The 22298-nt window shown below is 49.7% G+C and overlaps 1 protein-coding gene across 1 annotated transcript; it reads left to right on the top strand.

The window, feature by feature from the left end:
* The first annotated feature begins 42 nt into the window (after nt 1-42).
* On the top strand, nt 43-19889 carry LOC116459203 (uncharacterized). Its single transcript, XM_032139515.2, has 5 exons — nt 43-133; nt 347-777; nt 2543-2728; nt 4235-4317; nt 19544-19889. Exons 1-5 carry the CDS (start codon nt 43-45, stop codon nt 19779-19781), a joined length of 1029 nt encoding a protein of 342 aa, XP_031995406.1. The 3' UTR covers nt 19782-19889.
* Nucleotides 19890-22298: the final 2409 nt, after the last annotated feature.

Here is a 22298-nt window from a genome sequence, read left to right as displayed (position 1 = left end):
GTTCCAGAGTCCCAGGGTCAAGGCTACGGCCGCCTCCCAAGGATGTGCATCCCTGCAAGAGGCTGCATCCAGCAGTCATGGAAGAGGCTCCGCTGGGGCCTGCTCCAATTCCTGCTGGGGAAAGCAAGTGGAGGTGTTCCCTTGAAAAAACGGGGATCCCACCAATCTCAGGGGTTCTGTTCTGGCCTGTGGCCCTGGATCGTCCAGCCTGTGCTGGGATGGGGAGCAGACGACGCCATTCTTGGCTGGCGCTGAGGGTGGGGGTCCCGCTTCCCGTAAGGCCTAGCCGAGGGTTCCAGCCAGAGGCCCCCACTGGGCAGCACCTGGCGCCGCCCCGCCCCTCCAGGCCTGGCACTCGCCCTCAACAAATATGGCGCGGACGACCTCACGCGCGTCACGCAACTCGACCGCAAGACTTCTCCCGCGCCGCTCTTTTCCCCGCAGACGGAGGCCGAGACGGGGAGCGGGAAGCCTGACCTGGGGGACGGCGGTGGCCTGCGCGGCTCTCGGGCCGCTGTTGTGTGCCTGCACACTGGCGCTGCCGGGCGGGATGCTGTACCCCCCGGGGAGCCCGTCGTGGGAGCGCAGGGAGCTGGACGGCCTCTGGAGCTTCCGCGCCGACTTCTCCGACAACCGACGCCGGGACTTGGAGCAGAGGTACCGGCGACCGTTGCGGGTGGCGCCCGGAAGCCCGGCGGTGGGAATGGGGTAAGCCCAGGCGCCCTGCAGCCTCCTTCACCTGAGCGCCCGGAGCCGGGGACCCAGAGGAGGTTAAAGGTCAGCGGGCTTGGGGGCGCGGGGTTGGAGGACTGGGGGACCAGGGGGACCCGGGAGGACCGGGGCGGAGGAGACAGGAGGAGGAGGAAGCGCTCCTGTCGAGCCCCGTCCGGAGGGGAAGGCTGAGTCCGGGCAGTGTTCTTCTTTTTAATGTTTATTTTTAATTTTTGAAACGTTTTTGAGACTCGGTTTGGCCCAGCCGCACAGGTTGGAGCGGAGTGGCGCAATCCTAACTTCTGAGCTTAAGCGATTCTCCCGACCCAGCCTTGCAAGTTATCTGGGGCCACCACACCTAGCTAATTAAAAAAAAAAAAAAAAAAAAAAAAAAAAAACTTGGTCGCGCTCGGTGGCTCATGCCTGTAATCCCAGCACTTTGGGAGACCGAGGCGGGCCAATCACCTGAGGCCAGGAGTTCAAGACCAGCCTGGCCAACGTGGTGAAACCCCGTCTCTACTAAAAATACAAAAATTAGCAGGGCGTGGTGGTGAGCGCCTATAATCCCAGCTACCTGGGAGGCTGAGGCAGGAGAATTGCTTGAACCAGGGAGGCGGAGGTTGCAGTGAGCTGAGATCACGTCACTGCACTCCAGCCTGGGCGACAGAGTCAGACTCCGTCTCAAAACAAAAACAAAATCAACTTTTTTTTTTTTAAGGTATTGGGTCTCACTGTGTTACCCAGGCTGGTCTCGAACTCCTGTCCTCAAGCCGTCCTCCCACGTTGACCTCCCAAAGCACTGATTGCAGGCATGAGCCACCCAGACACTCGTCAGGCCTGAGCGGCAGGCGCTACCCAGAGCTGGGCCTGGGGATCGGGAGGAGGGGACAGTTTAGACATTCTGAGGTCAGCTCTGCCGAGGTGGGAAGGTACCTTGGTTTTCACCGTTCAGATAGAGGACAGAATGTGACATCAGGCCAAGGACACCACCCCTGTTCCCCTCCTGACTTGGATGTGGTCAGCAGAGAAGTGGGATCTGGTGAGGTCTGGGCTGCGTTTGCCTGGTCTACATCCTCTTTTTTCTTTTTCTTTTTTTTTTTTGAGACAGAGTCTCCCTCTGTCACCCAGGCTGGAGTGCAGTGGCACGATCTTGGTTCACTGCAGCCTCCACCTCCTGGGTTCAAGCGATTCTCCTGCTTCAGCCTCCCGAGTAGCTGGGACTACAGGCGCCCGCCACCACACCCAGCTAATTTTTGTATTTTTACTAGAGATGAGGTTTTACCATGTTGGCCAGGCTGGTCTCGAACTTCTGACTTTGTGATCTGCCTGCCTCCGCCTCCCAAAGTGCTGGGACGAAAGGTGTGAACCACCGCACCCAGCCTACGTCCTCTTTTTCTGACTTTACGGCATTCAGTACAGGAGAAAGAGAGGAGAGGGCTGGGTGCCAGCGTGTACCCCATTCACAGTGTCCTAAGCAAAGCCCCCCAACCCCCTAACCAGCTTTCCTCTCTGTGACAGGCAGTAGGTCATTTGCCTCTTAGTCACAGGTCTGAACCTTCTTGCCTTGGGCTGGAATGTGCCCCTGGGCTCACCCCTGTCTTGGGAGATACTGGGTCCCCTCCGCTCCGAGGAGGAACTCCTGGCCCCACTGGCCCAGGTGCACAAACCGCCCTGGCAGTTGACCTGTCATCAGCAAGTTATCTGTCTTTTCCGCCAGGAGTCCCTTCTGTGTATCAGGGCTTGCCCTAGGCCTGGGGGCGCTGCTGTGCAGTACACTGGTCCCGGATCCCTTTGGGGGCCTAGGAGCTGAGCCCGGCCCTTCTCTTCGCAGTTGGGCCCCACCTTGGACATGCTGGTTCCCTCCAGCTTCAACGACATCGGCCAGGGCTGGCGGCTGCGGCATTTTGTCAGCTGGGTGTGGTATGAATGGGAGGTGACCCTGCTGGAGCGATGGATCCAGGACCTGCGCACAGGAGTGGTGCTGAGGATTGGCAGTGCCAACCTCCATGCCATCGTGGTCAGTGTGGCCAGGAGCAGGCAGGGCGGGTGGGTGGACACAGCTGCTGAACAGCATGGGACTCTCAGCTGCCACCTACAGCCTGTTTCCTGGGGTGGGACAGTGGGGGGCCTTACCCTGCCCTGGGGGCTGTGCCCTGTGTAGGGGGAGACCCATGGCAAGACCCATGGCAAGACCCATGGGGGAGACCCATGGCAAGACCCATGGCAAGGGCCTAGCGAACCACAGTCCTCCCGCCCTAGGTATCCCAAGGGTTACTTTGACTTCTTCAACTACGCGGGACTGCAGCGGTCTCTGCTTCTATACACGACACCCACCATCTATGTCGATGACATCACCGTCACCACCGGCATGGAGCGAGACAGTGGTGAGGGCTTCTGGTAGGATCCTTCCTCACCGGGGCCCAGGGTGGCTCCGTTCGCTGTTTGGACAGCTCTCCCAGGAAAAAGGTTCTCCCAGCATCTCTAAACCCTCACAGGTTCCCATCCACCTACGAAGCTGAAATCCAGGCTGTGTGAGCGGGCACGGGCTCCCGAAATCACCCATGTGGTTGATCTCACTTGGAGAAGAGGGGTCTGGCCTAGCGTCACACAGCTCAGGGTGGCAATCCCGTCCCTTCCCCACGGTGCTGCTCTCACTCCATCTCCCCTTCCTAGACATCGTGCTCAAGGAACAGGCAGCTTCGGGGAGCTGAGCACGGTGGCTCACGCCTGTCATCCCAGCTCTTTGTAAGGAGGATTTGGTAGGAGGATCACTTCAGGCCAGGAGTTCAAGACCAGCCTGGGCAACATAGCGAGACCATCACCACAAAAAATTAAAAACTTTGCCAGGCATGGTGATGCATGCCAGTAGTCCCAGCTGCCGAGGCAGGATAATCAGTTGAGCGTGGGAGTTCAAGGGTGCGGTGAGCTGTGACCGCGCCACTGCACTCTGGTCTGGGCAACAGAGGGAGACCTTGTCTTTTTTCTTTTCTTTTTTTTTTTTTGAGCTGGAGTCTCATTCTGTATCCTAGACTGGAGGACACTGGTGCAATCTTGGGCTCACTGCAACCTCCGCTTCCCAAGTTCAAGTGATTCTCCTGCCTCAGCCTCCCGAGTAGCTGGGATTACAGGCACCTTCCACTGCATCCAGCTAATTTTTGTATTTTTTTTTTTTTTTTTTGAGGTGGAGTCTCACTCTGTTGCCCAGGCTGGAGTGCAGTGGTGCCATCTCAGCTCACTGCAAGCTCTGCCTCCCGGGTTCACGCCATTCTCCTGCCCCAGCCTCTCCGAGTAGCTGGGACTACAAGTGCCCGCCACCGCGCCCAGCTGGTCTTGAACTCCTGACCTCAGGTGATCTGCCCACCTCGGCTTCCCAAAGTGCTGGGATTTCAGGTGTGAGCCACCATGGCCCAGCAGTTCTCATGTTTTGTGCGGGTTTTTTTTTTTTTTTTCTGTATCTGTGTCTTATTGTAAAATTTTAAAATTAAGATTATTTCAAAACCAAATCCTCTAATTTTTTTCCCAGGAAATCCTGCATGGGCATAAAACTGAAGTAAATGGATTGGATGGAATTGGAATCAAGAGTGACTCCTGGATTTACATAACAGGGTAAGGTGAGAATCACAGAAACATCACAAGGCCACATATAGCTTATAACAAATAACCAACAAACTCCTGCAATGTATCACAAGGTTAGAGTACTTTGTAAGATGATGAGGAATGGCTTTCCAAAGAAGGCAGGATAGGAGCCAAACCTTTTTGTTGTTGTTGAGATGAAGCCTCGATCTGTCATCCAGGCTGGAGTGCAGTGGCATGATCTCGGCTCACTGAAACCCCTGCCTCCCAGGTTCAAGGGATTCTCCCGCTTCAGCCTCCTGAGTAGCTGAGACTACAGGCACTGCCACCATAACCAGCTAATTTTTTTATTTTTGTAGAGAATAAGTCTGACCATGTTTCTCAGGCTGGTCTGGAACTTCTGGGTTCAAGTGATCCTCCCACCTTGGCCTCCCAAAGTACTGGGATCACAGATGTGAGCCACCTCACCCAGCCTTAACCTTTTATAAGTGTACAGCCGGCCGGGCGCGGTGGCTCACGCTTGTAATCCCAGCACTTTGGGAGGCCGAGGCGGGCGGATCACGAGGTCAGGAGATCAAGACCACGGTGAAACCCCGTCTCTATTAAGAATACAAAAAGTTAGCCGGGTGTGGTGGCGGGCGCCTGTAGTCCCAGCTACTTGGAGAGGCTGAGGCAGGAGAATGGCGTGAACCCGGGAGGCGGAGCTTGCAGTGAGCCGAGATTGCGCCACTGCACTCCAACCTGGGCGACAGAGCGAGACTCCGTCTCAAAAAATTTAAAAAAAAAAAAAAAAAAAAAAAGTGTACAGCCTAGTGATATTAAAGATATTTAAAATGTTGTAAACCATCACTACCATCTATCTCCATAACTCTTTTCATCTCATAAAACAAAAATAGATACCTATTAAACAGTAACTTCCAATCCCCTCTCCACCCCTCCCCTGGAGACCACCATTTTACTTTCTGTCTCTATGATTTTGACTATGCTAAGTACCTTGTGTAAGTGGAATCATACAGTATTTTTTGTGTGTAACTGGCTTATTGCATCTAGCATAATATCCCTAAGGGTCATCCATATTGTAGTGTCTGAACTTTTTTTTTGCTTTTTAAGGCTGAATAGTATTCCATTGTATGTATATGCCGCATTTGGCTTATCCATTTATTCATTGATGAACACTGATTGTTTCCTTATTGTGTGTGTGTGTGTGTGTGTGTGTGTGTGTGTGTATGTGTTTGGAGACAGATTCTCACTCTGTTGCCCCGGCTGGAGTGCGGTGGTGTGATGTCCGCTCACTGCAACCTCCACCTCCTGGGTGTAGGGTCCAGCCCCACAGGGTCAGTGGGTCTCTGCCCGTGTGCAGAGACGAGAGTGTAGAAATAAAGACACAAGACAAAGAGATAAAAGAAAAGGCAGCTGGGCCCGGGGGACCACTACCACCAAGTCGCAGAGACCAGCAGTGGCCCCGAATGCCAGGCTGCACTGATATTTATTGGATACAAGACAAAGGGGCAGGATAAAGAGAGTGAGCCATCTCCAATGATAGGTAAGGCCACGTGGGTCATGTGTCCACTGGACAGGGGGCCCTTCCCTGCCTGGCAGCCGAGGCAGAGAGAGAGAGGAGACAGAGAAAGAGACAGCTTATGCCATTATTTCTGCTTATTAGAGACTCTTAATACTTTCACTAATTTGCTACTGCTATCTAAAAGGCAGAGCCAGGTGTACAGGATGGAACATGAAGGAGGACTAGGAGCGTGACCACTGAAGCACAGCATCACAGGGGGATGGTTAGGCCTCCAGATAACTGCGGGCGAGCCTGACTCATGTCAGGCCCTCCACAAGAGGTGGAGGAGTAGAGTCTTCTCTAAACTCCCCTGGGGAAAGGGAGACTCCCTTTCCCAGTCTGCTAAGTAGCCGGTGTTTTTCCTTGACACTTAGGCTACCGCTAGACCACAGTCCGCCTGGCAACGGGCGTCTTCCCAGACACTGGCATTACCGCTAGACCAAGGAGCCCTCTGGTGGCCGTGTCTGGGCATAACAGAAGGCTCGCACTCTTGTCTTCTGGTGGCTTCTCACTGTGTCCCCTCAGCTCCTATCTCTGTATGGCCTGGTTTTTCCTAGGTTATGATTATAGAGCAAGGATTATTATAATATTGGAATAAAGAGTAATTGCTACAAACTAATGATTAATGATATTCATATATAATCATATCTAGATCTAGTATAACTCTTGTTGTTTTATATATTTTATTATACTGGAACAGCTCGTGCCCTCGGTCTCTTGCCTCGGCACCTGGATGGCTTGCCGCCCACCCTGGGTTCAAGCGATTCTCCTGCCTCGGCTTCCCGAGTAGCTGGGATTACAGGCATGCACCACCACGCTGGGCTAATTTTTGTTGATTTTTTTTTTTTTTTTTTTTTGGTAGAGACAGAGTTTCACCATGTTGGCCAGGCTGGTCTCGAATTCCTGACCTCAAGTGATCCACCCGCCTCAGCCTCCCAGAGTGCTGGGATGACTGGTGTGAGCCACTGTGCCCAGCCCGTTTCCATGTTTTTGCTACCGTGAATAAGACTGCTGTGAACATGGGTGTATAAATATCTTTTTAAGACCCTGCTTTCAGTTATTTTGTGTATACAGTCATCCCTCAGTATCCACACAGGGGATTGGTTCTAGGACACACTGAGGATACCATAATCCGCAAATATGCAAGTCCTTGATTTAAAATGAGGTGGTATTTACATATAATCTGTGCATATCCTCTTGTATACTTTAAATCATCTCTAGATTATTTATAATACCCAGTACAATGTAAATGCTGTGTAAATAGTTATTATACTGTATTGTTTATGGAATAATGATAGAAAAAAAAGTATGCACATGTTCAGAACAGACACAGTTATCATAGGCCTAACTACAATTTCCATGTGCAGTTGGTTGAATCAACAATGCAGAACCCATGGATACAGGCCGGGCACAGTGGCTCACGCCTGTAATCCCAGCACTTTGGGAGGCTGAGGTGGGCGGATCACCTGAGGTCAGGACAGCCTGTCCAACATGGTGAAACCCCATCTCTACTAAAAATACAAATTAGCCTGGCATGGTGGTGCACTTCTGTAATCCCAGCTATGCGGGAGGCTAAGGCACAAGGATTTCTTGAACCCGGGAGGCGGAGGTTGCAGTGAGTCGAGGTAGTGCAACTGCACTCTAGCCTGGGCAAAAAACAACAACAACAACAAAACCCTTGGATACAGAGGGCCAGCTATATACAAAGATATGGAATTGCTACTTTGTATCATAATTCTGTTTTTAATTTTTTGAGGAATTGCCACACTGTTCATTGTAGCTGCACCATTTTAAATTGCCAGCAGTATTGCACAAGGGTTCCAATTTCTCCATATCCTCTCCAGCACTTGTTATTTCTGGGATCTTAGTTTGTTTTTAATAGTAACCAAAGGATACTTTTTTACATGTATAGAATTTGCAGTTAACAGGTTTGTTTTTCTTCCCCCAGCATGCTAAATCTATCACCCCACTCCCTTCTGGAGTCCATAGTTTGTGCTGAGAAATCAGTTAACAATCTCATTGAGGAATCCCTCTCCCCACCCCTCCCCAGCCCTGTGCTGTATTCTGGGTGTCAGGCGCAGCTGAACCAGGGAAGAAGGCCAAATTTGGAGTCAGAGCCAGCCCTTTGGTTAGTGGAAAAGGAGAAAATAGGGTCCAACCATAACCATTTTCTTCTTGCGTCTCACTGTTATGTTTTCATGTCGCCTTAATGCCTGACAAGCACCTTTTTTTAAATTTTTAATCGTTTATTTTTTTAAGATGGAGTTTCACTCTGTTGCCCACGCTGGAGTGCAGTGGTGCAATCTCGGCTCACTGCTATCTCTGTCTCCCGGGTTCAAGCAATTCTCCTGCCTCAGCCTCCTGAATAGCTGGGATTACAGGCACTTGCCACAACACCTGGCTAATTTTTTGTATTTTTAGTAGAGATGGGGTTTTGCCATGTTGATCAGGCTGGTTTTGAACTCCTGATCTCAGGTGATCCACCTCCCTTGGCCTCCCAAAGTGCTGGGATTACAGGCGTGAGCCACCATACCCAGCCAACTTTTTTTTTTTGGCTGCTGCTTTCAAGATTTTTTGCCACTTGCCAGTTTGATTATAATGTGTCTTGGTGTGGATCTTTTTTTGGTTAATTCTATTGGAGTTCATTGAGCTGCTTTGATTTGTAGTTTCACGTCTTTCTCCAATTTGGGATAGTTTTTGGCCATTTTTGCAAATAATCTCTGTCCCTTCCTCTTTCTCGTCTCCTTTGCTGAATTGCATAATGTGTATCTCAGTCCTCTTGATGGTGTCCCGTAGTCCCTTAGGATGCCTTCACCTTTGTTTGCTCTTTTCTTTTTTTTTCTTTTTTTAGACGGAGTCTTGCTCTGTCATCCAAGCTGGAGTGCAGTGGTGACATCTCTGCTCACTGCAACCTCCGTCTCCTGGGTTCAAGCAATTCTCCTCCCTCAGCCTCCAGAGTAGCTGGGATTACAGGCATGCGCCACGATGCCTGGCTAATTTTTTTGTTTTTGTTTTTTTTGAGATGGAGTCTCACTCTGTCGCCAAGCTGGAGTGCAGTGGTGCGATCTCAGGTCACTACAACCTCCGCCTCCTGGGTTCAATCAGTTCTCCTGCCTCTGCCTCCCAGGTAGCTGGGACTACAGGCATGCGCCACCATGCCCAGCTAATTTTTATATTTTTAGTAGAGACGGGATTTCACCATGTTTGCCAGGATGGTCTCAGTCTCTTGACCTTGAGATCTGCCTGCCTCGGCCTCCCAGAGTGCCAGGATTACAGGCATGAGCCACTGCGCCTGGCCTAATTTTTCTATTTTTAGTAGAGACAGGGTTTCAGCATGTTGGCCAGGCTGGTCTCGAACTTCTGACCTCAGGTGATGTGCCCGCCTCAGCCTCCCAAAGTGCTGGGATTACAGGCATGAGCCACCATGCCTGGCCTGTTTGCTCTTTTCTGTTTGCTCCTCAGACAAAGTAATTTCAAATGTACTTTCTTCAAGTTTGTTCATTCTCTCTTCTACCTGCTTGAACCTTCCATTGACTTCTTCTACTGAATTTTTCAATTTAGTTATTGTATTTTTCAGCTCTAGAATTTTTGTTTAGGTTCTTTTTATATCTCTTTAATGATATTCTCATTTTATTAATGTAATTTTGCTGATTTCCTTCAGTTCTTTGTCCATGTTTTCCTTTAACTATTTGAGCATATTTAAGATGGTTTTGTTTTAAGGTCTTTGTCTAGCAAGTCTGATACCTGTGTTTCTTCAGGAATAATTTCTTTTTTTTTCTTTTTTTGAGATGAAGCCTCGCTCTGTCGCCAGGCTGGAGTGCAGTGACATGATCGTGGCTCACTGCAACCACCGCCTCCCAGGTTCAAGCAATTCTCCTGCCTCAGCCTCCCAAGTAGCTGGGATTACAGGTGCATGCCATCACGCCAGCTAATTGTGTGTGTGTGTGTGTGTGTGTGTGTGTGTGTGTGTGTGTGTGTGTATTTTTAATAGAGACAGGGTTTCACCATGTTGGCCAGGCTGGTCTCAAACTCCTGACCTCAGGTGATCTGCCTGCTTCAGGCTCCCAAAGTGCTGGAATTACAGGTGTGAGCCACCTGGCTGGAAGTCTTATCTTAAAGCTTGAAGCCTCTCCCTTCTATCAGCGGCCCGCCCCAGAGGTGCCCAATATCAGCCTCTCTCTGCCCATCTTCCTTTCCCACTATGCAGACTGGGCCCTGGAGGGATGGGCTCTGCCCCTGAAGAGGCTATGGGATAGGCCTCCCAGTAGCACTTGCTGTGTGAACAAGTGACTTTCTCTTGCCTGTTACGCATACTGATGGTGTTTCTCAGCCCTCTCTCTACTTCCTGTCCTTTCCTCCTCTTAAGCCTGGAATCAAAAACCCCCTCCTCCTCTACCTTCTAATTCACGGATCCCCCCTAAGTCTTGCTCCTTGATATCACTGGATGCCACCTTCTCTCTGATTACTCTGCCTTACCTGAGGCTGCTGCCATCCCTCTGCTGGCCCAGTGCACAGCCTCCTGACCTGACTGCCCTTGTATTCATTCTGCCTTCGGCAGCCAGAGTGCTTTCTACCCTGCTAGCCTGATGGGGTCATTCCCTTCCTCAAACAGCCCCATTGAGTCCCAGGTAAACCAAAGTGTCAAGGTCAGCCTGCAGACCCTTCCTGATCTGGCTCCCCATCTCTGGACCCTCCATGCTCCAGCCCCATTGAGTTCCTGTGTTCCCTGAACATGCCTTCCTCTGGAGGGAAGGACATGCCTTGGGAAACACCCCTCCCAGAGCCACGGAAGGAGCCTGGGCTGGAGGTTTGGGGGAGTTCTATTCCCATGTTAGCTACTCTAACATGGGAAGCAGAGGGCCTGCTCCCCCTCGCCAGCCCTGTGCTGTATTTTGGGTGTCAGGTGCAGCTGAACCAGGGAAGAAGGCCAAATTTGGGGTCAGAGCCAGCCCTTTGGCTAGTGGAAAAGGAGAAAATAGGGTTCAACTATAACCATTTTCTTCTTGCGTCTCACTGTTATGTTTTCATGTCGCCTTAATGCCTGACATATTTACGTATTTCCTAAAAACAATGATTTCACAAGCACCCCAGCCGTGATTTTCCCTGAGCCCATGTGCTCCACAACCTAGCTCCTGACAGGACCCCCCAGGCCTCAGATAGACCCTCACAATGGCTGAGGCTTAACCTGCCCTTGGTTTCTTCCCTGTTTCGTAGGTGGGGTCAGCAGAAATTTTGAGGGAAGCTCGGTTCATAGAAGAGTGAAGCGGGAAGCGCTTGGAGTATTTCAAGATCTCAACAGGAGACCTTGTCATTTCACGTTCTCAGACAGCGAGAAGGCTGGCAGGAGCCCATTTCCTTGTAGTCGGTGGAGAAAGGGGAGTCCCAGGGAGGGAGAGGAAGAGACCTGACCCATCCAGCAAGAACAGGGCCTGGAACAGTGGCCCTCCTTGTCTGAAGCTCCAGTGCAGTCCTTGAGGGTATAAGTGTGTGACCTGCAGCGGGAGGCCACCAGGGGGTGCTGTGAGACTGGCCCAGGCTGAGCTGGGGGAGGAGGACCCCACATCTCCGCTTGGGGCTCAGTGTCTTTTTCTTCCTTTTGCCTCAACCATTCTGTAGGCCTGAAGGCCAGACCTGTGTAGGGGAGCCCCGTTCCAGCTGTGTGTGGGATGCCTATAGATGTAGAGGTGCTCCCAGATTCTTACACATCTCTGTAATTAGTGGAATAAGTGGGCCATGAGTGAGAAAGGCTAGAGAAGGTTTGAGGAAGACAGTAGACAGCCTTATGCCATCCACGGAGCAGAGCACGCTCCGAGTGCAGGACACATTCTTTTCAAGCAGATACGGAACAAAAGCGCATATATTCCAGGCTATAAAGAACATGTCCCCTGCTGGGCCCAGTGGCTCACGCCTGTAGTCCTAGCACTTTGGGAGGCCGAGGTGGGGCAGGCGGATCACATGAGGTCAGGAGTTTGAGACCAGCCTGGCCAACATGGTGAAACCCCATCTCTAGATACATTTTATTTATACATTATATATATATATTTTATATATATAGACATTATATATATTTTATATATATACACACATTATATATATACACATTATATATATACACACATTATATATATACACATTATATATATACACATTATATACATATACACATTTTATATATATATACACATTATATATGTATACACATTATATATATACACACATATACACATTATATATACACACATATATACACATTATATAGATATACACATATATACACATTATATATATACACATATATACACATATATATACACACATTATATATACACATTATGTATATATACACATTATATATATATACACATTATATATATATACACACATTATATATATATATATACACTATATATCTCTCTCTCTCTCTCTCTCTCTCTCTCTCTCTCTCTCCAGGTGTGGTGGTGCACACCTGTAATCCCAGTTACTTGGGAGGCTGAGGTGGGAGAATCACTTGAACCTGGGAGGCGGAGGTTGCAGTGAGCTGAGATTGTGACTCCAGGCTGGGTGACAGAACGAGACTCCATCGCAAAAAAAAAAGAATATGTCCCCAAATATCAAAGGGCTGGCTGGGTGCAGTGGCTCACACCTGTAATCCCAGCACTTTGGGAGACCAAGGCAGGCAGATCACTTTGAGCTCAGGAGTTCGAGACCAGCCTGGGCAACATGGCAAAACCCCATCTCTACTAAAAGTACAAAAATTAGCTGGGTGTGGTGGTGCATGCCTGTAATCCCAGCTACTTGTGAGGCTGAGGCAGGAGAATTGCTTGAACCCAAGAGGTGGAAGTTGCAGTGAGCTGAGATCACACCACTGCACTTCAGCCTAGGTGGCTGAGCAACACTCCATCTAAAAAAAAAAAAAAAAAAGGGCTGAAATACAGGTTATGCTTTTGTAGTACAATGCAACGATGCTAGAAATCAATCACTAAAATGCAACCAGAGAGCCATTATGTGGCATCACCTCCCCCCTAGCCAGGATTCATGGCTCTGGAAATCAACAAACAGAAGGTGCTTCCCATCCACACAGCTCACAGCTCTGGGCTCTGCTGCTTTAGAGGCTTTAATTCCCAAGAGAGGAAACCTTCGACCAATTCCACAAGAGGCTGCCCCCTTGGCCACTGTGGGCTCCCTATGCCAGAAAACAATAGACATCGGGGGATCGAGCCAAACTTTCAGGGTATTGGGGCGCTGCCACACAGAGAGGGATGAAGGGAGGATATGTCTGGAACACTGAGAGCCTCGGGGTCCCTTCATGTCCTGTGGTAACATACTGCAAACTACAGCCACGTAATTCAGGCAGGGGCGTGAATGGCCCAGCCCTTCAAGAATAAGGGTTTGAGTCACCCCGCCAAACGGGTAACACCAAGGTATCTGCTGAGGGCACAGAGAATACACAATGGGTAGTGGAAACAGTCAGCACCAGCTGCAGCCATGTGAGAGTGACAGAAAGGAGGACTCTCAGAGTGAGGATGTTTCTTCTTTGTTTTGATATGACTATATTTGCATTTGTCGTAACACTAGTAACACTTTCTCCTCCTCATTTCCCTGTGATTAATATATTCTTATGTTAATAAGTGACCTACTTTTAAATTTTGTATTATATATGAACATTTGTATATTTTTTATTTTATATATACACATACACATATAAATATGTACAAACATACATACGTATGTTTTTTTGGGTTTTTTTTATGAGACAGTGTTGCTCTGTCGCTCAGGCTGGAGTGCAGTGGCACCATCATAGCTCACTGCAGCCTCGAGTTCCTGGGCTCAGGTGATTCTTCCACCTCAGCCTCCCAAGTAGCTGGGGCTACAGGTTCAGGCCACCACGCCTGGTTAATTTTTGTATTTTTTGTAGAGACAAAGTTTCACCATGTTGCCCAAGCTGGTCTTGAACTCCTGGGCTCGAGATCTGCCCACCTTGGCGTCCCAAAGTGCTGGGATTATAGGCATGAGCCACCTCGCCTGGCTGGTAACCTATTTTGATATCTACGTTATAGAATATCAAAGGGGTGTGTGTGTGTGTGTGTGTGTGTGTGTGTGTGTGTATCAGCTGGGAGAGTAATAAACATCACCTGAAGATGGATGAAGTGATCTATAGACCTGAGTCCTTTTGTGGGAGGGTTATCCTGTTTGGGTTATATAAGCCTAGTTTCATCATGTTTGGCAGAAGCATAATGTTGCTAGTGGCTTATCTGGAGGTTAATCTGGTTAGAGGAAGTGTGCAGAAATGCCACAATGACAAAGGTGGGCTGGAGTGGTTTTGCCCTGTGTCCACCTGGCTAAACTAGAACTAAGTTTCCCACAGACCCCTTCTCCATATGATTTGGGGTCAGAATTGGCTAAAAAAAATTGTGAGATACCCGGGTGGCAGAAAGGAAGCGACAGCCATCACTCATTACAGGCCTGTTCGGTTGGAGGCCATAAGACTGATGCAGAGGTGCTGGGCCTGCCCAGGACCAGAGTGAGGGGAGCAGGCATCTGTGTGAGTACAGGGTCAGCACCTGAGAGTGAGCACCCTCTTAAATGGTGGCCCTAGGTACCTGCTGGGCACACAGTAGGGCCCCCTGCCTGGAAGCTGTCTGTGTTCTCAGGAGGAGGGCAGCTCAGGTGTGACCTTCAAGAAGGAAGAGATTCTGAATAGACTTCTCTGCTGTGGGCTGAACCCTCCCACCGAGCGCCTTCCCAACTTGTTATAGAAAATCAGAGCTCGGGCTGGGCACGGTTGCTCATGCCTGTAATCCCAGCACTTTGGGAAGCTGAGGCAGGTGGATCACCTGAGGCCAGGAGTTCAAGACCAGCCTGGCCAACATGGCAAAACTCCGTCTCTACTAAAAATACAAAAAAGTTAGCTGGGTGTGGCCGTGGGTACCTGTAATCCCAGTGACTTGGGAAGCTGAGGCAGGAGAATTGCTTGAACCTGGGAGGCGGAGGTTGCAGTGAGATTGCACCACTGCACTCCAGCCTGGGTGACAGAGCAGGACTCTGTCTCAAAAAAAAGAAAAAAGAAAGCCAGAACTGGACAGTAGCAAAAGGGTCAAAACAGATTTTATCAGGAACTACTGCAGTGGGGAAGAGGCCTCGGTATGAGACTGGGCTCCATGCGAATATAGCATGGGCAAGTGGGGATTCCTCAGCAGGCAGGCCAGGGTGATCAGACATCACCTGGGGGATAGGGAATTTGAGCAGATAGGGAAGGTGATCAGATGTTGAGGGTAGGTGACTATGGCTAAACCCACTTAGCAGGAATCTTGCTAAAACTGTGCAGTGCAGACGCAGTTAAGGTGGGGACTGAAGCTCAAGGTCAAAGCCTAGTTGAGAAGGCTTAGAGGGGCCTGGCCCAAGTTTTTTCAAGGAGAGAGTGTTTGTCACACTGCATGCACGGTGGGGAGACCCCTGGGTTTCTGTGAGCCCTGACATCAGAATCCTTGGGCCTGGTTCCTGGGGCACCTTCAAGGGTTCTGCTGAATGTGTCCCATTGCTGGATTGCTAGTTGGTTCTCAGATTGTCCCTGGCCTGGATGGTGGGGAGGGGAGGGTGGTGGTCAGCTGCCTGTCCTAGGCCTGAGGCCTTCACCACTCCCTCCCTTCTCTGTGCCCCAGGAAAGGCAGTCAGGCCCTGGCCCTGGTCCTGGTCCTCAGGGATGGGCCCCTCTGCCTGGATGATGGAGAAGGCCTCTCTGTCCCCTCGGATTTTGGTCTGATAAGGCTTCCCATGAGTAAATCCAGCCAACTGGGGGAAAGGGCAGGGAGAAACCCACAGGAATGGAAGCAGGGCTCTGGGATGGAATGACCCTAGGTGCCCCATGTCCAGATTCCCGGTTATGCCAGGCAGTAACTCCCTTCTTGTCTGAAGCCTTGAGTTGGGTTTCTGGGACCCACAGGATGGCTCTCTGACATGGTCTATAACAGACATTGCACATGTACCCTGGAAGCATGGGGGGAGGGGCACCCGGCAGTGCTATCCCAGCCCCAGATACTGTACAGAAAAGGCCTAGAAATCCCATCATAGAGATGCGACTAAACTGTTGGAAATGCAAGAACAGATATGACTCTTGCATGGTAAGGGCACATGTAAGTCTTTTAGAGAAGAGCTCCCGTGTGCAGGGGTGGTGGGCTAGGATAGAGAATGGCTGTGAAAGTAAACAGAAAAAGATACCGTGAAATTCCTACTCAAAAGAAAACTGATGTAGTTATATAGATATCAGACAAAAGAAACTTTAAGGTAAAAGGTGTCATCCGGAATAAATAGGGCTATTTTATGCTAATAAAAGTTTTATTTCGGCTGGACGTGGTGGCTCACATCTGTAATCCCAGCACTTTAGGAGGCCGAGGCGAGTGGATCACCTGAGGTCAGGAGTTCAAGAACAGAGCCCAGCCAACATGGTGAAACCCTGTCTCTACTAAAAATACAGTAATTAGCCGGGCATGGTGGTATGCACCTGTAATCCCAGCTACTCTGGAGGCTGAGGCAGGAGAATCACTTGAACCTAGGAGGAGGAGGTTGCAGTGAGCCGAGATTCTGCCATTGCACTCCAGCTTGGGTGACAAGAGTGAAACTCAGTCTCAAAAACAATCAAACAAACAAACAAAAACCTCATCAGGGAACATCAGGGAGGTAATGGTGTTTTTTGGTTTTCTTTTGAAACAGGGTCTCACTCTGTTGCCCAGGCTGGAGTGCAGTGGTGTGATCACGGTTCATTGTGGCCTAGACCTGGGCTCAGATGATCCTCCCACCTCAGCCTCCCAAGGAGCTGGGACTACAGGTGCAAGCCACCATGCCCAGCTAGTTTTTAATTTTTTTGTAGAGATGGGGTTTCACCATGTTCCCCAGGCTGGTTTCAAACTCCTGGGCTCAAGTGATCCTTCTGCCTTGGCCTCCCAAAGTGATAGGATTACAGGCATAAGCCACCAGCCGGACTAGCAGTTTTAAATTTGTATACATCTAATAATGTAGTCTCAAAAAATATGAAACCAAAAACTGCTGAGCTACAGGGACAAATAAATTCACAGTCCCTGAGGGAGATGATTCCTTCTCAGCAGACAAACCCTAAAAAACAAAAATAAATAGAAGATTGAAAGACAATACTGAGTACTTAATGGAGTTATATCTAGAACACTGCATTCAGGTTGCAGAGTACATATTCTCTTCAAAGATAAAAACAGACAAGAATCATTGACAAAAAGTAACTATATATTGAGTTACAAAACAAGTCTCCATAAGGCAGATTTCAAAGAATTGAAATTATTCAGAGTATGCACCCTAAACACATACAATTAAACTAGAAATCAATAACAAATACATGGCCGGGCACACAGTGACTCATCCCTGTAATCCCAGAACTTTAGGAGGCGAAAGCAAGAGGATCATTTGAAGCCAGAAGTTTGAGTCCAGCCTGGGCAACATAGTGAGACCCTGTCTTTATAAAAATAAAAGAGAAAGTAGCTGGGTGTGGTGGCATGTGCCTGTAGTCCTAGCTACTCAGGAGGCTGAGGCAGGAGGATCACTTGAGCCTAGGAGTTGGAGACTGCAGTGAGCCATGATTACACTACTGCACTCCAGCCTGGGTGACAGTGAGACTGTCTCAAAAAAAAAAAAAAAAAAGAAAAGAAAACCCACAAAATATCCCCCAAAACCAAATATATAACTAGAACATCCTCATATATTTGGAAATTAAGAAATAACGCTGCTAGGCGGGCATGGTGGCTCACGCCTGTAATCCCGGCACTTCAGGAGGCCAAGTCGGGAGGATCACTTGAGTTCAGGAGCTTGAGACCAGCCTGAGCAACATAGCAAGACCCTCTCTCTTAACAAAACATTTAACAAAATTTAGCCAGGCGTGGTGGCATGTTCCTCTAGTTCCAGCTACTTGGGAGGCTGAAGTGGGAAGATCGCTTGAGCCTGAGAGTTGGAGGCTGCAGTCAGCTCTGATTGCACCACTGCACTCCAGCTTGGCTGACAGAGCAAGACCCTGTCTCTAAAACAGAAAGGAGAGAAGGAAGGAGAGAAAGAAGGGAAAGGAAGGAGAGAGAGAGAGGGAAAAAAAAGAGAGAAAAGAAACTGCTAAATAAGCCAACAGTTGGAGAACTCAAAAAATAAAATTAGGTAACATTTTGAACTGAACAATGATGAGACTACCACATAAAAATTTGTAGGATACAGATAAATCAGCACATAGAGGGAAACTGGTAACTTAAATCCCAGCCATTTGGGAGGCTGAGGTGGGAGCTATCCCTTGAGCCCTGGAGGTTGAGGCTGCAGTGAGCTATGATTGCACCATTACGTTCCAGCCTGGGCAACAGTGAGACCCTGTCTCAAAAAAAAGACTGTTGTTTAATTTTCACAAATTTGTGAAATGTAAAATTTAAATGTTAATCCCACCCACAAAATAATGCCACAGAAACATCAGAATAATGTTTGACCAAATATCTGGCACTGTGGCCCTGCCAAGTTGACACATAAAATTAAACATCACCCTGGCCGCAAATAATGGTAGGTACATCATCATCCTAATGTCCAAGGAAACCTCAAGACTTCTGGGCTTTGAAGAATATTTTGAAGCTGCCAAAATAACAGACCACTTCCAGTGACCCTGAAAACCTGAGAGTTTCTAGAGCCTTCACTTCTGGGTCCTGAGGAAAATGGTCCTGTATTTCCTCTGGAGACAGCCTGAGAGAGAGAGGGATCCTTGGTGGTACAGGCGGAGTCTTTGAGGCCTGGGGCATAGAGAGTGGGCAGGGGACTGACCAGCAGGAGGCCAGAATGGGGGACACCCACAAACATGGGAGCAGGGCAGAGGTGATTGGATGGGGCAGTCACCTGTGCTCTGAGAGAGGACAGCCAGGCAGGACCCAGAGGGCTCTGCAGAGGCACCAGGGACCCTAAAAAGGGAGGTCACTGAGCAGGACAGCAGGACCCAACCTCCTCTGCCCAGGCCTGGACACATCTCAGTCCAGGAAGGGGTGAGGTGAGCCTGGGTGGTCAGAGCTGCAGCTGCACCTGCTGGAGAGGCCCAGCCCAGCCCAGCCCCGCAAGGTCCCCAGGATCCAGCCAGACCCAGATTTCCCACCACAGAAAGATGTGGTCTGAGGCTGCCTCTGTTGAGAGGCCATGGCAGGTGCAGGGTCAGGCAGGGCCCTAAAGGGAGCCGCTGGGGGCACTATTTAAAACAATCCCTTCCTCTCCCGAGACGTGGGGCTGTCCTTGGGAGAACCGCAGCTTCTGAGTCCCAGGCAGTGATGAGTGTCACACTCAAGGGGAGTGCTGGGAAGGGAGCAGACCCCCAGGGCAGGTGCTGCTCCAGCCCTGAAGGTGAGAGGAGCCAGGGTCAGGGGCAGCAGTGGACCAAGGCTCCCAACAGGGGAGAAGCTAGACTGGATTGGGGCCTCCCAGGGGCTTCCCCTGTCCTTGCATCAGTGTTTCTTAGGGTGTCCACATTTCATTACTGCTCAGCACCTTGCCCATCTCCCCGACGATCGGGAGCTGTCTGGGATGCAGCCTTTGGCGCTTAGGGGACTCTCAGTGTTTGTGGGACACTGGGATCTGAGCATCAGTCCATGGAGCCTAAGCTCACTATGGTTCTCGTGATCTCCATGAGATAACGTGAAGTCTTCTGTTTGTCTCTCCGTCTGTCTGTTATAGCATCCCACAACCATGGCTGGCAGATGCCAAGGGGATGTGTGAGATGGCCCAGCTCCAGGATGAAACTCAACTTGAGGGAAGCTGGGGAGAGCCTCACAGCGCTGGACAAGCCATTGGATGGCACTGCTCCGAGGGACACACCCGGTGGCGTGGACAGGGTTACGGAGGACCTAAGGCAGAGGGTGGCTTCAAATGTGACAGTGGATCAGCCGCTGGGGAAATGCCAGAGGGGATTTGACAGCTGGGCCAGGTGTTCCAGGACAGCACTTTCCAAAAGATTTTCCATCCAAACTTCCAGCAAGAAGTAGATCTTCCATCGTTATCCAGAGCATATCTACGCATTCAGGTAACTGAAGCAACATTCCAGGAACCCTCACCATCCCTCCCGTTGAACAGCTCGCTCTCCAGCTGGAGTCAGCTCTGGGCTGCCTCACTTTAACAAAATGCTGGTTGCAGCCATTGGAATTAATTTCACACCCTCTGAGTTGCAGTGCAAAATTTGAAGAGTGGCAGTTGAAGCTCAGTATCATCAAGGATTCATTTATTTTATGATGGTTAACAACATTTTCCAGGCCACACTAACTGGGCCAGCTGGTAATAATAATAATGATAATCGGCCGGGCACGATGGCTCACGCCTATAATCCTAGCTCTTTGGGAGGCTGAGGTGGGCTGATCGCCTGAGATCAGGAGTTCGGGACCAGCCTGGTCAACATGGTGAAACCCCCGTCTCTACTAGAAACACAAAAATTTAGCATGATGGCGGGCACCTGTAGACCAGCTACCTGGGAAGCTGAAGCAGGAGAATTGCTCGAACCCAGGAGGCAGAGGCCACAGTGAGCTGAGATAGCACCATTGCACTCCAGCCTGGGCAGCAGAGTGAAACTATCTCAAAATAATAATAATAATAATAATAATAATAATAATAATAATAATAATAAGCCCCTGAAGGTATTATACATGCAGCACTTTCCAGTTTAAAAAGGACTTTCAAAGGACAAGTAATGTATGGTCTCACCAATAGGAGGTACCCAGAGTAGCCAAATATAAAGACGGGAACTAGCACGGTGGGTGCCAGGGGCTGGGGGAGGGAGGAATGGGAAGTTAGTGTTGAATGGGGACAGAATTTGAGTTTTGCAAGATGAAAAAGATCTAGACATGCCATTGCACTCCAGCCTGGGCAACAGAGTGAGACTGTGTCTCAAAAAAAAAAGAAAAAGCCAGTTGCGATGGCTTACACCTGTAAAATAAACCCAGCACTTTGGGAGGCCAAGGCAGGCGGATCAGAGGTCAGGAGTTCGAGACCAGCCTGACCAACATGCTGAAACCCCATCTCTACTAATAAGACAAAAATTAGCTGGCATGGTGGTGGGCGCCTGTAATCCCAGCCACTCAGGCTGAGACAGGAAAATCGCTTGAACCCGGGAGGAAGAGATTGCCATGAGCTGAGATTGCGCCAGTGCACTCCAGCCTAGGCAACAGGGCAAGACTCTCAAAAAAGAAAAATCTAGAAATGGATGGTGGCGATGGTTGCATGACATTGTGAATGTAGTTAATGCCACTGAACTGTGTACTTAAAAATGGTCAAGATGGGCCAGGCGCAGTGGCTCAGATCTGTGATCCCAGCACTTTGGGAGGCCCAGGCGGGTGGATCATGAGGTCAGGAGATCGAGACCAGCCTGGCCAACATGGTGGAACCCCCATCTCTATTAAAAATACAGAATTTAGCTTGTCGTGGTGTAATCCCAGCTACTCGGGAGGCTGAGGCAGGAGAATTGCTTGAACCAGGGAGTTGGAGGTTGTGAGCTGAGATCACACCGCACTGCACTCCAGCCTGGCGACAGAGCAAGACTCTCAAAAAAAAAAAAAAAGATGATAAATTTTAGGTTGTGTGTATGTTACTACTTTTTTACAGATGAAGAAAACAACACTTTGACATGCATTATCTCCCAACACCAACCTCAACCCAGCCCTGGAAAGTGAGCAGAGCCAGCAGCATTTCCAGCCCCACCTCTGGAGGAAGGAGAGGAACCTGAGACTCTTGGGTGACCTGAGGCGTCTCTGGCAGCACCAGCAAAAGAGCCTGGCCCTGGTCGCCCAGCACAGGTTCTCAGTCCCTCCTGACTGCCACTGCTCCCTCAACACCAAAGCACAGGGTCCCGAGATGTTGGGAGAGGTCGGAGATGCTGGGCTGGGAGAGGACCCGGGGCCTGTCAGAAGCCATGACAAGATGCACTCACTGCTCGGGAGGAAGCTACTGGCCTCTGAGTGAAATCTATAAGTATGAACTCTGGGGATGTATCGTACAACATGGAGTCTACACTTAATAAATGTATACTGGAAAATTGCTAAGATTAGATCCTCCATGTTCTCACTACAAAAGCGTAAGTATGGGAGGTGACGGACGTGTGTGTCAGCTTGATTTAATCATTTTGCAATGTGGCAAAGCATCGCATTGTAGGTGGTAAATACGTACAGTTTTGTCAATTATACTTTCAGGAAGCTGGGGTGGTTGGTGTGTATGTGTGACTGCGATATGAGGTCCGTGAGGTGCTGAACATGGTGCATTAAACAACATTTTCATTCTTATCTCACGATTCCTGGACTTGAACCGTTGAGTGGCTTCTGGCTAAACCCAAACCTGTTTCCTCCTCTCTAACCACACCTCCCTCCAGGGCTGGTTGGAGGAGCCTCAGCCCAGCCCCCTGAGCTCAAGCCCTGGGGAACTCCTGCTGGGCAGCTCTCCGGACCCCAGT

This window comes from Hylobates moloch, unplaced genomic scaffold (genome assembly GCF_009828535.3).
Source record: "Hylobates moloch isolate HMO894 unplaced genomic scaffold, HMol_V3 SCAFFOLD_19, whole genome shotgun sequence".
In the NCBI taxonomy this organism is placed as follows: Eukaryota; Metazoa; Chordata; class Mammalia; order Primates; family Hylobatidae; genus Hylobates; species Hylobates moloch.
Note: the sequence above shows the minus strand (reverse complement) of the source record. Positions and strands in the feature narration are given on the sequence as shown.